The sequence below is a fragment of the Brassica oleracea genome, chromosome C8 (genome assembly GCF_000695525.1).
Source record: "Brassica oleracea var. oleracea cultivar TO1000 chromosome C8, BOL, whole genome shotgun sequence".
NCBI lineage: Eukaryota > Viridiplantae > Streptophyta > Magnoliopsida > Brassicales > Brassicaceae > Brassica > Brassica oleracea.
Window position 1 is genome coordinate 36,442,838 of NC_027755.1, and position 20,820 is coordinate 36,463,657.

General features: G+C 36.2%; 2 protein-coding genes, 1 non-coding gene and 2 pseudogenes across 4 annotated transcripts; 1 reads left to right on the top strand and 4 right to left on the bottom strand.

Annotated features, from left to right (window-relative positions):
• Position 1: 1 nt before the first annotated feature.
• LOC106307287 (E3 ubiquitin-protein ligase RHF2A-like) lies at positions 2 to 3,437 on the bottom strand. 2 transcript variants are annotated; one of them, XM_013744201.1, is made up of 9 exons: positions 3,283 to 3,437; positions 2,697 to 2,834; positions 2,569 to 2,615; positions 2,417 to 2,479; positions 2,221 to 2,329; positions 1,091 to 1,392; positions 901 to 1,005; positions 467 to 810; positions 4 to 390 (listed from the first exon to the last, which is right to left on the bottom strand). In XM_013744201.1, exons 1-8 carry the CDS (start codon positions 3,286 to 3,288, stop codon positions 498 to 500), a joined length of 1,083 nt encoding a protein of 360 aa, XP_013599655.1. In that variant the 5' UTR covers positions 3,289 to 3,437; the 3' UTR covers positions 4 to 390; positions 467 to 497. The 2 variants fall into 2 exon arrangements, with proteins under 2 accessions (XP_013599654.1, XP_013599655.1); XM_013744200.1 differs by having other exon boundaries at positions 2 to 810.
• Positions 3,438 to 4,923: 1,486 nt separating this feature from the next.
• LOC106310060 lies at positions 4,924 to 8,271 on the bottom strand (annotated as a pseudogene).
• Positions 8,272 to 8,523: 252 nt separating this feature from the next.
• On the bottom strand, positions 8,524 to 17,111 carry LOC106309298 (annotated as a pseudogene).
• On the bottom strand, positions 15,283 to 15,354 carry TRNAD-GUC. Its single transcript has one exon. It is a non-coding gene; the product is annotated as a tRNA-Asp (tRNA).
• Positions 17,112 to 19,752: 2,641 nt separating the features above from the next.
• LOC106309299 (glutathione S-transferase T3-like) lies at positions 19,753 to 20,625 on the top strand. Its single transcript, XM_013746340.1, has one exon. It carries the CDS (start codon positions 19,753 to 19,755, stop codon positions 20,623 to 20,625), a length of 873 nt encoding a protein of 290 aa, XP_013601794.1.
• Positions 20,626 to 20,820: the final 195 nt, after the last annotated feature.

Genomic DNA, 20,820 nt, shown 5'->3' on the forward strand with positions numbered 1-20,820 from the left:
AAAACAAACTAATACAAGAAGACACGAAACCTTCAAAATGAGTGCATAGAATGTAAACTAAAACCTCATTTCGATTGTTAATTCTGCTGTGTTCTCTGATTTTGATTGCAACATCAGATGACTGTAATGCCAAGCTTCTGAAGATGCAAGCAACTATCATAACAATATACGGACCAATGCACAACAATCTTTAGTTTTTTTTTCGTTATTTGACACAAACCAACACATAAGGAGTTTCTCTGAAGCAATCCTCCTTTTGGTCTTAAATAATCTTTTTATTATATTTTTGAGAATCAGAAACTCTTCCTAATGCTCCCACACCTCTGGACTTCTGACTCCGTATATTATATATATATAGCAGAACTTCACAATACAAACATCTTCCCATCTCTGAAAGAATAAAAAAAAACGAGATCTTAAATGTTGAAGAACAACCACTTGATAAGCCAAAGCTGAATCAGTATACCATTGCCAACAAGTTGCTTGCACTTGTTTTATTAGCTAGAACCAGATGCAGCAGCACATGTTCCTTTAACACCTCTTTCATTCAAAGAATGTGCATCACCCGCTTCTGATCTTCTACTATGCTCATTGTTTAATTCAGCATTAGTGTTGTTTTCTGATACAGATTCAGTGCCTCGTCTAGTACCGTTTTCTCTCGTTTCTAAACGTTCCATCAAGCGTGACACAGTGGCGATCCCCGCACTGCCCTCTCTTTTAACCTCGGAGCCAATATCTGCCATGGACGTGCTGCGTGAAAAGAATCTATCTTTCCAGCTCCTTGTGTTCTTTGATATTGATTCTTTGTATCTACATTGTGCATAAGGAATCACTTAGGATTGATTGAAACAAAGGAACATCATATACAAACCAAAGGTAGCTAGATATAAGCTGTGATACCTCATTGAGACAGCATTTAGTCTAGACTTTAGAGACTCTGAAAATGATTGGAGCTCTGATGGTCCAGCTCTATCTTGATCACTAGAGGTAGACTGATTAGGAGACCTGTGTATTGTAAGAACAAAGGAAGTTTCACATGGGCTACATGTAACTACACAGTCAATTAAAAGGCGAGAGTTCAGGTAAAGACCTGTTGTTTGAAGGAGAAACCTGTGGCTGCATGTTTGAATGAAGAGAACCCTCTCCTAAAGTATTTTGATGAGAGAGAGGAAGGTTTGTGATTGTTTCACTCTCATCTATCTGGGATGGAGAGGAAGGCATTGGAGGAGGATGTGGAGAGAACACCCTGAGCTGTGGATGACCTTGAGTTGATGACCTGCTTCTGTGACCTTCCCTTCTCACCCCATGTCTTGCTCGGCCCATAGCAGCAGCAGCAGCCAAGTGCTGAATGATCCGTTCTTCAATCTCTGCATTATCCACCCCTACTGGGAGCTGCATTTAAAGAAAATTTTGTAACAAAGATGGAGCTCTATATTTAGATAATTCACTAGCAAAAGAGATGTAAGATACTCCCTCCTTTTTCCAAAAAAATGACATTTAAAAATAATAAAATTTGTTTTAAATTACGTGACGTTTTCATTTTTCAATGTATAATTTATTGGATTTTTATGTTATACTCCCTCCGTTCCTAAAAGATGCATGTTCTGGAAAAAAAATTTGTTTCAAAAAGATACATTTTTTACCTTTTCAATGTATGATTTTATGAAAAATTGTAAGTTTCAAAAAAAATTAATGGTGTTTATTGAATTTCTATTGGTTAAAAAATATGAAAAATTGTTATTCACAAAAAACAACGCATATTTAATGAGTTTTCTTAATATATGTGAAAAGTCTAGAATATACATCTTTTAAAAACAGAGGGAGTATGACTTTTATATTCTGTTGTTTTTTTTGTTGGTTGAAAAGTGATTAAGCTGATAGTTAATGATATTTTTATTTAAATATATACTCCCTCTGTTTTTCATAAAGAATGTCACTTTGATATTTTTTAATAATTGAAATGCATTAAAGTTCTTATTAATTACATATATTCAACTAATAGTATTTGAGATATATGAAATTATTTATAAAATCAATGCATTTGTAATTAATTTAAAACTGAAAGTTGCATTGAAATTCTAAAATGACACTCTTTTTGTAACAAGAAAAAAATGTTAAAATGACACTTAATATGAAACAGAGGGAGTACAAAACTAAACGTTTTTTTTTTTTAATTTTTGTGCCCAAACCTAAAATGTTTATAATAAAAGAGACACATACATGTTGTAACTCAAAATCACCGAGAGTTGGATGACGAAATATGGTGGCGTTTCTAGGTGGATTGATGCGGAAACTCCTTTCTTGCACAACAGCCTCAAGCAACTCCTGACTGGTGAAACAGAGAAAACACACACATATCTCAAACATCCAGCAGAACAAAAAGAACTAAAATGTATTACAAGGAGAGAGAACGAACCTAGTGGGATCTTTGAGACTAATTGATTGCCAACACATTGGGCACTGTGAACTCCTTTGACACCTGAACCACAAATGCCACATGATCTAATAAGTTCACACAAACAAGAAACAAGGATACAAAAGGTATGAGAGTTTCTTCTTCTTTCTTACCACTCAAGGATGCATTGAAGATGATACTCATGCTTGCAACTAGTCAACTGCCAGAGATATAAAAATAAAAATGGTAATCAATTAATGTGACACAAAAACGATAAAATTTTAATATTGAGAAGACATACAGTTGAAGGATCAGAATCGCAGAAGACTTCAAGACAAATGCTACAGGCATCATCACAAGGGTCTTGGATTCCTCCTTGAACAAAAGCTGCTGCTGATGTCAAATGCCCTTCAGACGACGTCGTTTTGTCTCCCGCTCCCTGTAATCGAATTGTTGACACCAAGTTACCAACAAGACTTTTTAGTATCATATACTCCCTCTGTTTTTAAAAGATGTATATTCTAAACTTTTCACATATATTAAGAAAACTCATTAAATATGCATTGTTTTTTGCGAATAACAATTTTTCATAATTTTTAGCCAATAGAAATTCAATAAACACCATTAATTTTTTTGAAACTTACAATTTTTCATAAAATCAAACATTGAAAAAGTAAAAAATGTATCTTTTTGAAACAATTTTTTTTTACAGAACATACATCTTTTAGAAACGGAGATAGAACATTTTAGCACAATTCACCACCAAATCGAAAACCAAAATCTAATGACATAATAAAATTAAAAAAAACATGTTTATGTAAAAAGCAAGCTCATCATTGTCTCAAACAATGAAATTAAACGGGAAAAAACAAAGAAGAAAGCCTAACCTCCATTGAGTCGTGATGATGAGCTAAGGGAGATGAAAGAGAGAGAGATAATAAAGGAGGAGCACGATGAAAGGAATGTATCTAGGGGGTTGTGAGAGAAAACAAAACCCTAGATTCACCCCGATAATAATGGACGAGAAAGAAATAAAGGAGAGGGAGATAGATATATGGAAAGATAAAAGACTCTTTCTTTTCTTCTCTTCTCTCTGCGCGTTGTCTCTTTTGACTCTCGACTTCCTTTTTATTTTTCTGTGTAAATTTAATTCAAGTCATTAAACGAAAAGACAACAAGTGGGTCCCAAATTATGACACGTGTTTGTACTTGTTCCTTCTTAGATTTTTCTCTGTCCTCTCTTTTTGAAATGTACTTTTTAGTTTACACTTCATCTGGACATTTTGATTTCACTCTTGGTCGAGAAAGGTGCCAGCAAAGAATCATTATGTTTATACAAAAAGTAACAAATATCTGAAAAGAAATATTGTTTCCTCTCTAAATATTAACAATAATAAACAAAGATGGAAAGATATTTTTTTTTTTACGTCTGAAATTTTATTAATGGATCAAGGTCCAACTGGCCAAGCCCAACACTAAAAGAAAATGACCCAACTAACGGGCTAAAAGATAAAACAACACGGATTTAAAGCCCAAAATCGATCCCCTTGAGGAAGACGCTTGCTCATCCCACCATGTGTAACGACGTCCGGCGTCTTGAGACACACGCCAAAGAGAGGACTAGCCACTTTCCACCGGTGATAGAGGAGGAGACTCGACGGAACTCCGCCGTCAATAGAGCCAAGCCGATGAAGAACCGCACACAAAAGAACAATCTTCACGGCGATCAAGTCGCACACCGGAAATAAGTTTCTACAAACACAAACGCCTACAATCGATCCCACCACCATCGATCTTCCTGCTTTAGATTCGGTCATTTTTAATGATAAGAAAAAGTCCGAAGATGAAGCGGCTCGCAAGAAGGAGAGAAAGAGAGAAATCGAGGCTAAGAAAAGAGAGGCGATTGACCAGATAGGAACGGGAAACGTCGATCAACGAAACCGGAAAAACCCCGGTGAGAAGTCGACGTCGCCATCGAGAAGAGCGCGACGCGGAGCCAAAAGCCGGATATCTCCGTCGTGAAGACCGCGAGCCACCAGAGTCAGAACCGGCTATACTCGTCAGAGAGACGACGTATACCGGAGTCGGAGTCGCCGAAAGGAACCGGCGATGGAACACAAAGCTTCGTCTCGATCTCTTCTTCGTGAAGGATACGAGAGAAAGAACGAAGAAGAGAGAGAAAGCCCAGTAAAAAGTGAATCGAATCTAGACAAAAGTGTATAAAACTTCTAAAAAAAAATCGAATCTAATTCATATAAAAGTGAGTAGCACTAGTGTTGATTTTGCTTGTTAGTTGATATTTTATTTTTCTTCTCTTATTAAATGCTGTTTCTGGTTCTAGTCTTGTCTTTCCAGGATGATACTTAAATAAGCAGCACTAGTGCTGATTTTGAGAGTTCATAAATCTCGAAAATTTTTACTCTCTTGGTCGAGAAAGATACGACGAAGAGAATAATAGTATGCTTTATTAAAATATAACGAATATCTAAAAGAAGAAAACAACGTATTCTTTTTTTTTTTTTTGTCAAACCACATATTCTTTTTAACATTAAAAAGTTTTTAAAACACTACAGAAGGTGGAAGGTTAGACAAAAGATGTTAAAAAGCCTAGAGAAAGAAGAAGAAAAAACTTGGTGAGTGAGTCGATGTCACAGTTTTACAAAACCACGAACCCAAACCAAAGACTGATCTCTGACACGTCTTAAGAGACCTTCCTCGTTTCCTTTACCTTCCAATATAGCCAAGACGATGAAGGACCATTGCTAAAACGAGCATACATACTGCAAAGATCAACCCGCCTTTCCCTAGCAACCACTTCTTTGCTTTCTTCGCTTTCTCTATCCCGGTGTGCGCGGTCCACCCATCGCATCTGCACACAACAGTTACAACTGAGATAACCAATACAGTCAATTCTGCATTGTTTTCCAAAACCAAGTGCGTACCATTTTCTCCAAAGCTTCGGGAGAAAGAGAAGCCATGGCTTCTTGAGCTTTTGCTGCATCTTCTCGAGACAGCTTCATTCCGAACTGTTCGCTCATGCTAGCCATCATCTCTGGATTCATGTTCTTAATCATAGACGTGAACATCTACCCAAAAAAAAACCCAGAGAAAATACAATATATTAACATCTACAATCACATTTTATGAGTCCTGAATGTGTAAAAAGAATGTATAACATAAAACCTGTCGCATCGCTGGATCTTTCATTTGGTTTCTCATCTGCTCCTGCAAGTCAGCAGGCGGAGCAGAAGGCATGCTTGGTTCGAAACCTCTTACCGAAGAACTAGACTCACCACTCGCTTCGCGTAACTCAGCGGTTTCAGCATCTCTATATGACGTTGAAACAGGAGCATTTGCTTTCAAAGACGACGCCATGTTAAACATCCTCTCACGCTCTTCTGGTGACATCTTACTCATCATATCAGATGCGAGTTTAAGCATGTCTGGTGTGGGCGTGAACCCGTTTTCTGCAGATGGCGCAGTTGAACCGAAAGGGTTGTCTCCTTTAAAGGAAGACGCTGTTTGGACCATCTTTTGAATATCTTCAGGTGACATTTTGCCTATCATGCTCGAGGCAGTTTTGAACATGTCTCCAGCTTTGCCTCCGCTCAGAGCAGCAAGTGTGTCCGGATCAGTTTTGGAGATGAAGTTCTGAAACGTTCTGCAGGCCAAAGAAAGGAAGAAAACTATTCAGACATGTAGCAGAAACAGCACAACAATATACAGTATTTTGGAAAGGTGCTGAACCTGATTGCTTCAGGGTCATCTCTGAGAGCCTGCAATCCATCAAGATCGGTCTTAACGCCCTGGGCATGACCACCACCGTTGCTTTCTCGTTGTCTCCCATTAACCTCTTTAGATGGTTTTTTATTTTCTCCAGAAATAGCAGTATCTTCCTCAGTTATATCTTCAATCACCACGCCTAATAACCAAAACAAGACAACAGTTTTCAGTTATTTCGCCATTCATGGATGAACCAGATCGTCGATGCAGCAGCTAAGGTCTAACAAAATACCGCTTGATGATGTCTTGCCAGGGCCTGCAACCGCCAATCTTTCCTTATTAGCATCTCTGCATTTAAAAAAAAAAAGATAAAAAAGAAATAACTATAAGTAGAACCCAAAAGCATGAGATTAACAGTTATTACTACAAAAATCATACCTTAGCACCTCAGCAATTGTCTCATCTTCATGGGCCTTACTTAGATCAGAGACGGCATCCTTATAGTATTACACAAAGTCAATGAGCAAACATATAAACAGGAAATTCTGACAAGGACTCTAAAAAAAAAAAACTTCCATAAACAACAGAAGAACTCACTTCAAACAGACCGAGATCTCTGTAAGCTTGACCCCTTCTGTATAGGGCTTTTATATTTGTTGCATCATATGCCAAAACCTTAATTAACGTAAGAACGAAATTTTCTCAGAAGATCTCCAAGAGAGGGTGACATTATGCATCACATCAACAATCAATAAAGATGAAAAAAAGGTGTAAGCATACTTCAGGAACCTTCCTTGATGCACTCTTCATACTGATTGGTCTTCAAGTAACACGACATGAGATTGAGAGAACAAGCCAACAAGAGCGCTCTACCTTTAGAAGATGGAATCTCCTTCAGATTGTTCTTCGCCTGAGATATATTAAGAACAAATAAAATAAACTCGAAAATCAAAGTAGCGTGACAAAAAGAGAGAGGCTTTACACGCAAATACTTCTCAGCAGCACCACTGAAACTTCCTCGGCTATGAAGCTCATTCCCCTGCCATCACACACATAAACAGTCTCAGGAACAAGTCACACAACAGAGATCAACACTAGAATCCATCTCCCAATAGGCCAATAGTACCTACTTCTTCAGCATCTGAGCTGCATTGATCTGATAAGCGAAGCGAGCATCAGCCTGAGCACGCATAGCAGCAATCTCTTCAGGGGAAGCATTGGCCATCTTCTCCCCAATCTGAGCCATCTCCTCAGGGCGAGTATGCTTGAGCTGCTCGGCAGCTTGTTTCAAATCCTCGGGATTCATGTCCTTCATGCTCTCCGTTGCCATTTTCATCAAATCCGGATTGACATCACAAGAATTTTTCAAATTTATTTGGAATATTTCCAAATATCTTATTATTTATTTTATTGATTATTTTAAATTTAGATAATTATCTTTATTGTTTTAGGGTTTTATTATATATATAGCCGTGCTTAAGTTTGTATGCAGTTCATGATTTGATTAATAAAAGTTAAGAAATTTTTCTTTATTACTTGTTTTCGCTAGAACATAGTGTTCTCAACGAATCTAAAAAGAGTTTTCCGGATATTCTCAGAATCAACTGATTTCTAGCTCTATTCCGCTCGAACACATAACAAACAAGTAAGTACTTATGGGCTGTCACTGCAAAACTAAACTTATGAGAATTGCTTCAAATTACGAGACAATTGTGAGATTTGATTCAAATTACGAGACAATTGTGAGAATTAATCATAAAAAAATTCACATCACGATCAAAACAAGATGAATGAATGAATGAATGGGAGAATTAAAGAAGACCTGTTGTTGGATTCTAGCGAAATCGGCAGGGGTCATACGGCTCATCTGATCTTGAGCGAGACGGATCATCTCAGGATCCATCATCCCGTTAAACATCTGTGATCCGATCGGAGAGAATCTCTACCGCAAATTTGAATCGAAACTCGCCGGAACAGAGAGATTGCGAAGCGGAGGATCGAGGAGAATTCTTTGGTTTCTAATTAAATAAAACAAAATGGCAAAATCGAGTAGCTCAACCTCCTCAATTGACCCACCGACCGGAATATTCCTGAACTGCTGAATGACGTATTTACCCTAACCAGGTGATGATGTGTCTAAATTAGTTAATTAACTAATTAGCGTCCGATAATTATGATCCTTGCCCATGTTGGGACTGTGATTATTGTGTATATTATCCTTGTCCATGTTGGATAACGATGTGATGAAAAACCAGTTTCATGTTTTCCTTGCAAGACTTCACTGAAATCAATGTCCTCTCAAATTCTTTTTATGAAATAAATGCATTTTGTTGATGATGGGGTTTCCAATGAAAACCGGTCCAAATAAGAAACATAATTTCAGCCCATAAGAACTGGGTAACGAATTAGACGAGACTGTTGAGCCCAAGTCCAAGGAGGCCTAGCTCGTAGAAGTCAAAGAGGATAAGAGGATCCAGCTTAAGATGATGGCAGTGGCAGATCTTAGCGATTTCCTTTTATCAGAGTTATAATCATACTGGAGCCAGTAAACCAAAGTTTACAAATCACAGTCTACTGATTTTTCAATATCTTACATGCAATTTAATATGTACTAGATCTCGATCCGCGCAACCGCTCGGGTTTTTGTTTTCATTTATTTTTATATAAACATTTTGTTTACAATTCTAAATTGATATATATTATAATATATATGTGTCTATCAATTTTTAAAACATAATAAGTATACGGTATATTTTTTCATTGAATAGATTATTTCAAACTTTCACATGTATTTGTATCTTCTTCTATATATATATTTTCAGATTATTATTTCATTATTAAATCGCAACTATATATATATATAGATTAGTAAAATATTGTTTTATTGTTATATTCAAAAATATTATAACATTTCAAAATTTTAGAAAGTTTTTTAAAAATTAAAATTTTCGCTTCATAGATTTATATTATCGAGTAAATAATTAAACATTTAGTTTTTGTTTAATTTTTAAAATAAAATATATAGTTAATTTGTTTTCATTGGTCGAAGGTAATAAGATTAATCATTGTTAGATAATATGATTTTTGTTATTTAAAAAAATATATTTATAATTTTAAAAGTTAACATCGACAAATATTTAAATAATTAACATAAGAAGGTATAGTATTACAACATTAAATTATATCTATTTAATTTATACTATCTATAAATCCAATGGATCATTTATGGTTTAAATCCAATTATTGATACCCCAATAAAAATTTATGGTAGACCCAAAATTTAAATGATAAGATTAGAGATTAAATATAAGTATATAACATGATTGTCTAGGAATAGGTACATTAGGTCCATTTTTAAAAAAATCACACATGAATTAAGGTTTTGACTTCTATATATTTAACAGCGGTTCAAATGACCCGTTATTCTTTTATGTAGGTATGCCCAGGCCGGCTTAAACTTCTACTAGGCCCTGGGCAATTCTTTTAAAAATTCATTATAAATGATTAAAAATAAATTATGGGTCCTTGCTAGAAAACAAAAAAAAAATAATTTAGACCCTTTCTTATAGTTAAATTTGTATCATTTTGGGTCATTGCACTGCTGGCCCTCACTCTTGGACTGGCCCTAGGTATGCCATTGGATGATGGTTTAGATGTTTCAAGATTTTCCAGCACGTATCCCATTTACATATGTAGGATTAGGCCTGAGCATTCAGGGTCCCAATCAGGTTTCGGATTAGTCTAATCGGGTTTCGGTTTTTCGAATTTATCAAAATCAGTCCTATTCAGATTATATGAAAATTTGGTTCGGGATCGGTTCGGGTTCTATCGGGTTCGGGTCGGGGTTAGTAAATCTTCAAAAACCCGGTACAACCCGATGTACTTTCGGGTTCGGGTCCCAATTGGTTCTTCGGTATAAATGTACCTGGGTTATATCTACTTTATAACCAAAAAGTAAGTACAATTGGTTCTTTAGTTTTAAAATACTTGATTTGTACCTATTTTGTAACCAAAACATAAATAAAATCGGTTCAAAAAAAGAAAGGAACATCAAATGTGTTCATTCAAAATCAAATGAAATGTAAACATAGTTATTGATAGAAAAAACAAAATAAATGAAAGCATAAAACGAAAACCAAGTTCTCATGAAATGAAAAACATTATTCAAAAAAAACAAAACCAAAATCAAAAAACTTCAACCTTCAACAGCCACCTTCAACCATCAATCTTCATATAATAGATAATTATTTTAGATGTTCAATATATTTTGAATACATATTAGGAATTGAGATCATGATTGGTACAAGTTCTTTGTGGAAATTTTTAATGTTTCGGGTTCTATCGAGTATCCATTTAAGTTCGGGTTCGGTTCGGATAATACCCATAACCCGAAATACCATAAAACAAGATCCATTCGATATTTATGTCGGGTTCAGATCGGTTCGGGTTCATTTTTATCGGATCGGGCTCGGTTCGGGTTTTCGGATTCGGTTTATTTGTCCAGTCCTATGTAGGATAATACATAACGAGTTAAAATAAGACATATATTTCAAATTAATTAAAAGATATATCAAAAACTTTTCATTCACAAAGAGCATTTTTATTTCCAGTCTGATGTCTATTTCTTTCATTATAACTTACGATCAATAGATAGCCATGCTATTACTCACGTCATGAACTGGCGAGGAACCAGCTCAAATAGATCATTACCAAAACTCAAAAGGATCCCCTACTCAAGACCTACCATTTCAACAATTCGGTATACAAAATTAAAAATTCAAATCCGACATAGTCCCACAGTTACTATGTTAATATGTAGTAGTTTAAGTCCTTTTTAAAAATGTAAGTGATTACTACTAAATCGCTAATATGTTTTCTGAAATATTTTTAAATCATCAACACCTGCTAGCTTCAGAGCAAGTTGAAAAATTACGATCTTTGTGTACCAAACTTAGGTATGTGGTATTAGTGCATATAATTTTTAATATTTTGTATACTTGTCGTCAAATTAGTAAATAGTTTTAACTAGTTTGTAAGCTTCTACATTTGTTGAAAACAAGAACAATTTTTGATTTTCTTTAGTTTTCATCATTTATACCATAAAATTAAGTCCCCCAAAAATTGATTTAAACTATTTTATTAATAATATACGTTTGATAGAAGAAGAAAAAAAGAGAGGAAAAGTTGACAAAAAAAAAGAGAGGAAAAAAGTTGAGAGATGGTGGAAGGAAACAGAAAGCTTTGATTGTTTGTCGGGACGTGTGAAGAGCTCACGTGGCAGTTTCACTCTGATTGGTTCCCGAATCGTCGGCGCACGTGGCATGTCACTTGTCACCGGGAACTCTCTCACTCTTATTACAAGATCAACTTGTACGATAGATTGCCGTTCTGATTTAAACTCGAGAAGTTTCTTGTTTTGTTTTACTGCTCCCACCACGTGACATTAAAAATATTCTCTTGGTCGGTACATGAATATTATTCTCTGTCACAACGTGCAAATTGCCAAATATAACAATAAGAGGTAAGGTAAGTAAATACATACACGATCATCTCACATAGTAATTTATAAACCACTGACTTATTAAAAAAGATAAAGTAGGCCAGCCTCATAAACACCCTACGGTGGAGATGAACCCTACGGTGGTGATGAACTAGAGTTAATAGACTATTCGTCTTTAAATCCATTACACCAATATCCTCCATGAAACGCCTCACTTTCTCCTCGTCCCACATCAGAAACTCATCTTCTTGATCATCACTACTAGCTAAAATTTTCCCATGATCCTTGTTCGACGTCGACTCTTCAAGTTCTTTTGCTTGACCATTTATGCATGTGATTCTCGGATCCGAGATTATATTTATCCTTTCGTCGCCTTGTTGTCTAGATGAGATATTAGTGGCAATCTTATTAAGGAGACGGGCCGCGCCGGATAAGGAGGAGGAAGAAGAAGATGGACTCACCATCAAGGAGGAAGAGCTGCCGCACTCTGTGTTGAACGATGGCGTTTTAACGGCGAGGTTGATGATTGGCTGGTGGGTCATTGGGTCGATTCCGTTCCTCTTGAGTCTCTTCTTTAGACAAGAGTTCCAATGGTTCTTGATGTCGTTGTCTGATCGACCCGGCATATGCTGCGTTATGACTGCCCACCTACAACAGATATTTGTAGTTGAGTATAAATTTTATTTAACAAAAAGTATTAGGAATATATATTATAACCTGTTAATCATTTTGTATATAGTTTACAATACATTTCTGCTATAGTATTTGACAGACTTATTAGGACGTAGATACTGCTTTCAAGTGGTGGTTTATGCTATTTGGCATGAGAGGAATATCAGGAGAGTAGGGGAGCGTTCTCAACCAGCAGCCTGTCTGATTAATCGGTTGGAAAAAATTGTGAGAAACAGAGTTACTTCACTTCGAAAGGTTGTAGGTGGGAAACATGAGAAGACCATGGAGCTATGGTTTGCAAGGATTTAAAGGAGGCAGCTTGTCTTTTTTGAGAAAATTGTATTTCAATTTATGCTTTGAGTTTGTAAAGAAGTAGCAGTGAAACTCTGTACCAAGGTTTTTTTTTTATTTGAATAAATTTAAAATTCTTTAAAAAAAAAAAAAGATGTAAAAACATGCTATTGGATCAAAGTTATATTATTCCTCGTAATGTCTTTTAGTAGTGTTAACAATATATTCATAAGTAATGTTGCTTCTCGCAACATTTAGTTTTTCAATTGGTGCCACCTTGCCAGTGTAGGGTTTGAACTGAAGCAGTGCCCTAAAAACACGGCTGATGCCCGTACCACCAGTCCCCGAATACATGTACTTTATATATACAGTTTTTATATATACTCTATTTTTATACATCACATGCACATGAAATTGTGAATTTTACAAATCTATAGTATACTGTATTTGATTATTTAGGGAATATTTGTTGATGAGTACCTGTTCACGAAAGCCGAATGAAAATTGACTCTAGCTTGTTCTTCGCGAGGAGTTAATTTGCCTTTCTTGACCCCAGGCCTTAGATATAGTTAAGCCACCTTAATCTGCAGCTCTTTCCACATCTCAGCAAACCTTGATAGATCAAAAATATAAGATTAAAATGTGAATTCTTATCACCAGAGAATTTGATCCAAAAAAAAAATCACCAGACAATATTGTGATTTGTTGGGTACATCACATATATAGTTTGGCAAACAAAAAAAGTCATAAGGATTTAAAGTTTTGGAGATGTCTAAAAAGACATAAATTCTCAGGGTTATTTTACTTCTCTATGTATATAAAATATATACTTGCAGAAATACACATGGAACACCTGCTTTAGTACTGGAACATTCACAAAATTTACAAAAATTACCTCCCCATAATGATTTAAGAAACTACAAGCGATGATTGAAAGAAATTGATTAAAAGTATCCTTAATTAGAAGCTATTTTAACGTTTTATATTCTACGTTACTATTAAGCTAGTATAGAGATATTATTTTCCTGCAGTATCAGTGATTTACTTAAAAAGTAGTATTAAAATTTCCCTTTTCTATCTGAAAATAAAGGTTTCTCAGTTAGAAAGCCTTTTTAATTATGAGGAAGATCAAGTTTTGTTAAAAAAAAACATAATTATGAGGAATTTCTTCCAATATACTAAATCATGTTTTTGTTCAAAAAATACTATTGGGTCGATTCCGTTTTTCTTGAATAATATTTTTGTGACAAGGGGTATAATATCTTGCATATTTACATAATTTTAACCATCATTTCTTGTACATAATGATCATATAGATTAGAAATTAGACATCTTTAGGGTCTATTTTGCATACATGAGTCTTTATTAGGGGCTAGAGTGTGCTATAGAGTTCTTGGAGGTGTTTAGAGACATTTGTGGTGCAAAAGGGTGAAAGATGAATATGGATGGAGACCTTAAAGATATCCTTTGAAGCTCATGTTTTGGGATGACGTGAGAAATTAAGTTAGCTTTCTAATGGAAGTGGTTTCAAGTCATTTGGAGTTGTATTGGAGGAGTTATGATCGATTTACTAAAGGCATATCAACCCTGACGCGGGTTGGACCAACTCGGGTTTCCTTACCCGCATGCGAGAAGAGGAAGCTGGACGAGAGGGCCGACGCGGGTAGATGGACGCATGTTAGCTTACCCGGGCGGCCTCACCAGAAGCTGGACGAGGAGCTAACGCGGGTTGGACGACGCGGGTTAGACGACATAACATCTACCCGAGTCGCGTCTTTTCCTTGGTCGAAAATCAACATTTTTAAAGGGCTTTTAAAACTTTTATTGGAAACCATTAGGTTTTCCAAGGATCATATAAATACTCTTATAATCCCAAAGTAGAATATATCTTATTATCTATCAAAATCAAAGACCATTTTGGAGGAAAAGATTGAATCTTAAATCTATTTTCTTTGAGTTTGTTGGATTATCTTGATCACTAATCATGATTAACCTTAAATCATCATTGATTCTTGGGTTTATCATGATTATTAGTGAGTAGCCATCTTTGGATTCATGAGTTAGGATGATTAGGATGATTAAGTGATGATCTAGAATGTTTAGAATATATTAATATGTTTCCTTGCTTGATTGAATGATCTTAATCCAAATCTAGCTAGAGTTGGCCATTTCAGATTAGAAATCTAGACATTTCATTGCCTGAAAGGTGTTCGGTGAAATGTCTGAGCCAACTCAACATGCTCTTAACTTATCCTACCAAAGACATTTGATGTTATGGGAGTTTTGATAGTTGTATGATCTGTTTTTAATGATTGCTTGATTGACACAAACCAAAGATATTTGATGTTTGATCAATGAGAGCAAAAGAACATTTATCTTGATAAAGAACTTGCTTAGAATTGTTATCTAGACTTAAAGAAATGTGTTGATTGAAACCTTGCCATTTTAGATTGAATCTTAATCATTTGACATCAAATTCCTATAGCAATGTGTTCCCCTTTATCTATTTGATTGAAAGTTGCTAGTTAATAGTGTTAGAATCTTGTTTGCTTGGTTGAATCACCTTATCACTTGATTGCACTTAGATTAAGTTTGAACCTACCTATATTCTCTTTGATTTAAAACTCTTAGAAATTGATTGACATCTTAATTACTATAATGATTTAAATTACGACCCTTGAAAAGTTCATTTCAAATTTGGCGGCGTTGCCGGGGATCGAACCCGGGTCACCCGCGTGACAGGCGAGAATACTTACCACTATACTACAACGACCTAACGAGGAAGATCAAGTTTTGTTAAAAAGCCTTTTTAATTATGAGGAAGATCAAGTTTTGTTAAAAAAACATAATTATGAGAAATTTCTCCCAATATACTAAATCATGTTTTTGTTCAAAAAATAATATTGGATCGATTCCGTTTTTCTATTTTTGTGACAAGGGGTAGAAAAATTGAATACTATTTTTTGTGACAAGGAGTAGAAAGATGTTATTTATTAATTTTGCCTTATAATTATCTGTTTTATAGATTTCGGTTGCGATTAGATACGGTAAAGTGCGGATATATAAGTTACATTTTGTCATTATTTACTAAAGAAAAATATATCATGCTTGTGGTGGAGTTGTACAAAAGTACACGCACATTTTTTTTGGACAAATACACGTACACTTATGCAGTTATTATGTGGTTTGTTTTTTTTTTTTTTTTTTTTTTTGATCAAACCAAAGTTGCATTTATCTTAAAAGAGTTTAAATTCCAATAGAGGAGGATACAACAAGACTACAAAGAGCCAATCAAAATGATAAACTGATAAAATAAAAGATAGAATTGATACAAATCACAAAAAGAAACCATAATAATCGCATGAAAACGATTTCATAAGCTTCTTGAATAACTGTACCAAGTGTAATCTAAAAGATCACAGACACTGCATCAACAGCAGAGGAGAGCATTAGCTGGGAGGAAAATCCTTTCAGTACCAGCAACTCTTGAGCTTCCAATTCACTCCATACAAGAGGAAATATTGGGAAGAGACACAGCTCCAAACAGGAGACAACCGGGAGAACAATATCCGTCAAGATCATATTCAATAGGTAACATATGTCACTAGGTTTTTCTTCCAGCTGCCACAAAGAAGAGAAACACAAGATAACAGCACCAAAGACCAGACTGAATACAATGAAGGACCTACATACTGCAGGAAGAAATCGCTCCAAGGCGACAAAGATAGAACCGACGGAAACTCTGTCCATCGAAACATTAACAACTAAAACCATTGACCCCAAGTTCAAAGTCCCCCATACAACTCGCATTCCAACCAATTCAACAGAATAAAAGCAAGAGGAGAGAGGGAAACTATGATGAACCTGGAGGATTGTAACAGGAGGGTGGGGTGGAAGGTCGGGACAAGATCTGAGAATAGACCCTTCAACGACCTGACAAGGAGACGACATGCACACAACAGGAAGTAAGCGTCCACAGGGGAAGGGAGAGTCACTGGAGGGCACAAGAGGGACGACGTCTGGAGGGTCTGGAGGTTCCGGTGGAGCGACGGGAGAGAGAGCTTCAAGCGGAGGATACTCGTACGGCGGCGGATCTGGAGGAGGTCTGGAAAACGACGAAGGAGGAGCGTTCACCATAAGGGCCATGGAGGAGGAGCAGAGCTGCTTCAAAGGGAGTCTGAAGGAGCGACGGAGCTGGAACGGAGGAAATCCATCCGAAACGGCGCACCTCGGGATACAGGTCCGAGAGAAAATTTAGGGCGAACTCTCGTTACACTATTGTTCTGAGTTAGGTCTCATTATGTGGTTTGTTAGTACCAAGTAATTAAACAATATAATATAAATATAGTGTTTTTGATCCAATATATATATATAGTGCAACCTATATATAAAACTACCAGTTCTGTGAGGGACAAAACGCCAGTCACCGATGCCGTATTCGTCGATATAAGCGACGAGTTTCTGGTCTTCCTCCTCCGACCATTTCCCTCTCTTTGTCCCGTCTGCTTCGAACCACGTCGCTCCCCCCATAGTTTCTCTGAGCCCGGTCTACTCCAATATCACCAAGTCTTAAGATAGGAGAAAATCATCAGCCAGTATAGTTTTAAATGAGAAGAACTAACTTATATGGAAGCATTGAGGGCTGTTCTCTCTTATACGCACAGTCTTTCACGTATTTTAGAATGGTCTCTTGAATGAGTATGTGTAGTACCTATATAGGTAGTCTATTTATCCCTCTCTTTTTGGTTTTATATAATTATTTTCTTTGATATTTTACATATGATATTTTTTAAAACAGTAAAGGTAATTTTCAAGGTAGTCATTTCTATTTTTTTTTTACTAAAACTATATACTTGTGCTCAATTCCTACGAAAATTTTGTGTAAAAAATAGATTTAATTTACATAATTTATTTTTAAAAGGTATTACTAACGAGTTTTTATTTTTTATTTTCTATATATTTTAAAGGCAATTTTATATTGGATTTAGTTTACATAGTTTATGTTTTCATAGTCACTAACATGATGATTTCATGACCACGCGTTTCTGTTGTAAAACATATTTTCTCTTACAAAAATTAAACTAGAGGGATTCAATTAAACTAAACCAGAACACAAAACAAAATGGATACAAACCGAACCGATCCAGACCAAACTGACTAAGGTTTACTTTAGTTAAAAAAATTCTAGAACCGAATTAACCAAACCGAATCGAATCCAGACCGAACCGAACCCAAACGAAACCGATAAAATACCCGAAGTGTCCACCCCCTAATAATTACACATCCTATTAGCATTTAGACAATTTTAGATGGACAAATGCCGTTTTACGAAGGCACCAAGCACGGCCCTAGTTCGAAGAGTAACATTACGACATAATCATCGTCGTATGATGTTTTCAAAATCGATTTAATGAACAGAAGGACTAAAACAAAATTAAAATAATATATACTACTATTGTTTGGAATTAGACAAGAAATGGTCAAGTTCTACCGCTTGATGTCGGGGTTGGGGTTGGGGTTGGGGCCCGTGTTACCAATTGTTTCCAGAGTCCCTCTATGGAGTATCATTGACACGTGCTTAAATTGCTTCTTGTCTTCTTATTCGAGAAAAAAGCCAAACCCTTGAAAGAAAAATAGAAAATGACCGTCCCACGAGTGAGCACCTTTTGGCATATAATAATTGGTCCGACTTAGAGCATTAATATCGCAGGTCTTGACCTGGCTCTCAAACTAATTTGGGTTTAAAAAAAAAGGAAAAACACATAATTAAACTAGAACTGCGTTTTAATTTGGATAAAGAAGAGTCGGCTCCAACTGACACGTGTAAGCGTTTGAGAGGACAGAGGAGAGGTTTGTTTCTTTTTCGTTTCGTCTCTTTTCTCTTTCTCTCGAAAGCTCTTTCTCTCCATGGCGATAAAATCGGCGTCTCTCTCTCTCTGTTGCTCCTCGACGAGATCGCGACGTCTGTCTGCATGGCTCTCCTCTGTGATTCTTACCTTCTCTGTGGCGACGGAATCAGCGATTCTCTCTTTCTCCGTTGCTCCTCGACGAGATCGCAACGTCTGTCTCCATGGCTCTCTTCCGTGATTCTCACCCTCTCTGTGGGTCTCCTCGACGGACCTCTCCGTTGGGCTCTCTCTCTCTCTCCAAAAGGCGCTCGCGTCTCCATCCTCTCCTCAATCCAAAGCTTAAGCTTCCATTTCTTGTTTTTCAATCATACATGTCTCAGATTTTGCTTTTTCTGTCTATAGATTGATTTTGTTTTTGTGTATGGTTCTGTATGTAGATTGATTAGTTAGTTGTGTTCGATCAATTGGGAATTTTTTTGTGTTCGGTTTTGTATCTAGTTTGATTAGTTTGTTGAATTCTTTTGATCAATTTACTGGTGATTCTTTTACTATTTCATCTGCTCTAAACTGAACTGCAATGAATAGATTTAGGTACTATGATGAATTGAATCGAGTCTAATTAATGACTGTGTAAGATTATGGTTAGATAGAAATGAATAGATTTAGCTTTTGTGATGAATGAGTTAGCTAGCAGTCAAGTCGGTTTGGTTGGTTTCGTGTTGATTCATTCTTTTTGTTTCTCTTTGGCGAAGGAGATGGACTTCTTCTATGGAAAGAGACATGAGGGAGTTTCATCGAACAAAGGTCTCCATCCGTGTATACAGGTTAGTGTATGAATTGATTTAGCTTCTGTTAACCGATCATAATTAATTTAGCTTCTGTTAATGAAATGCAATGAATTGATTATTGCTTATGTTACTCTTTGAACTGCATTTTGCTTCTATTACTCTCTGAAATGCATTGATTTAGCTTCTGTAACAATTCGAATTAGCTTATGTGATGAATTAAACCGAGAGTAATTAATGATGTGGGTAATAGATAAATGTCAAGTCATTTTGGCGTTGGTATTTAATAGAAGTGATGGTCTCTTTGCTATATTGAATTGAAAAAAGATTTGGTTAGTCTCGTTGTGGGTGGTCATAAATTGAGGTGTTGTATGAGTTATAAATAGAAGTGATTAATGATGTGGTTTATAGATAAATGTCTACTCGAGAACTTGTTAGAACTGATGCCTTCGTGTCTATCTCTGCTATAAATCAGAGAACTTGTTCTCTTCCATATATCAAACAGGCTCCTTCTTCTCTTCTTAGACATTTTCAAATATGGATTCTAATCCGTATATGAATCTAAATTTTGTTGATCTTCTTCAAAGTCAACAAAATACTTCCGTAGGTGTAGAATCTCCTTCTATTCCTTTTCTTAGCACTCAAGCTAATGAGGGTAGAAAATTCGAACACAAGACTCCTTCAGAGCGTAAGGAACGAAGGTCTTGGAGTCCAACCGATGATGTAGTCTTGATCAGCTCATGGTTAAACACGAGCAAAGATCCCCTTGTCGGGAATGAGCAAAGGTCAGTAGCTTTCTGGAAGAGAGTAGCAGCGTATTTCGAGGCTAGTCCTAAGGTTGGTGGCTGTGAAAAAAGAAAGCCATCTCACTGCAAGCAGAGGTGGCAGAAGATCAATGACTTAGTGTCCAAGTTTGCTGGAGCATATGAGGCCGCAACCAGAGAGAAAAGAAGTGGGCAAAATGAGAATGATGTTCTCAAACTTGCCCACGAAATCTTCTTCACCAACCATAACAGGAAGTTCACCCTTGAACATGCTTGGAAGGAGTTGAGAAATGACCAGAAGTGGTGTGCCCTTTACACGGACAAAAATGATGGCAGCTCCAAGGAGAGGAAGTGTGACGAAGGTTCACAGTCAGCAAGCTCCGTCCCCAGTGCTATAGATGATGAGGGAAGTAACCGTCCCCATGGTGTTAGGTCTGCAAAAGCCCGTGGTAAGAAGCCCGTGGGTGAGGGGAAGGACCTCTCACAGTTTCAGACAATGTGGAGCATAAAGATGCAGGATTCGGTTACGAAGAAAAGACTGTCAAAGATGAAGCTGCTTGACAGTCTCATTGCTAAACAAGATCCGCTTCAAGATTACGAAGAAGCTCTAAAAAAGAAGCTCATTACCGAGTTAATGTCTGATTAGTCTAAGTAGGTTTTGATACGGTTAATGTTCTGTTTTCTTGTTAAGTTTAATATTTCTCGGGTTCTTTTTATTGCTAATGTTTTTATCTTTGTTTCTAGTTCTTGTAATTGTTCTCATTATGTATGATGTTCTTGTTAATGTTTTTATCTCTGTTTCTAGTTCTTGTAATTGTTCTCATTATGTATGATGTTCTTG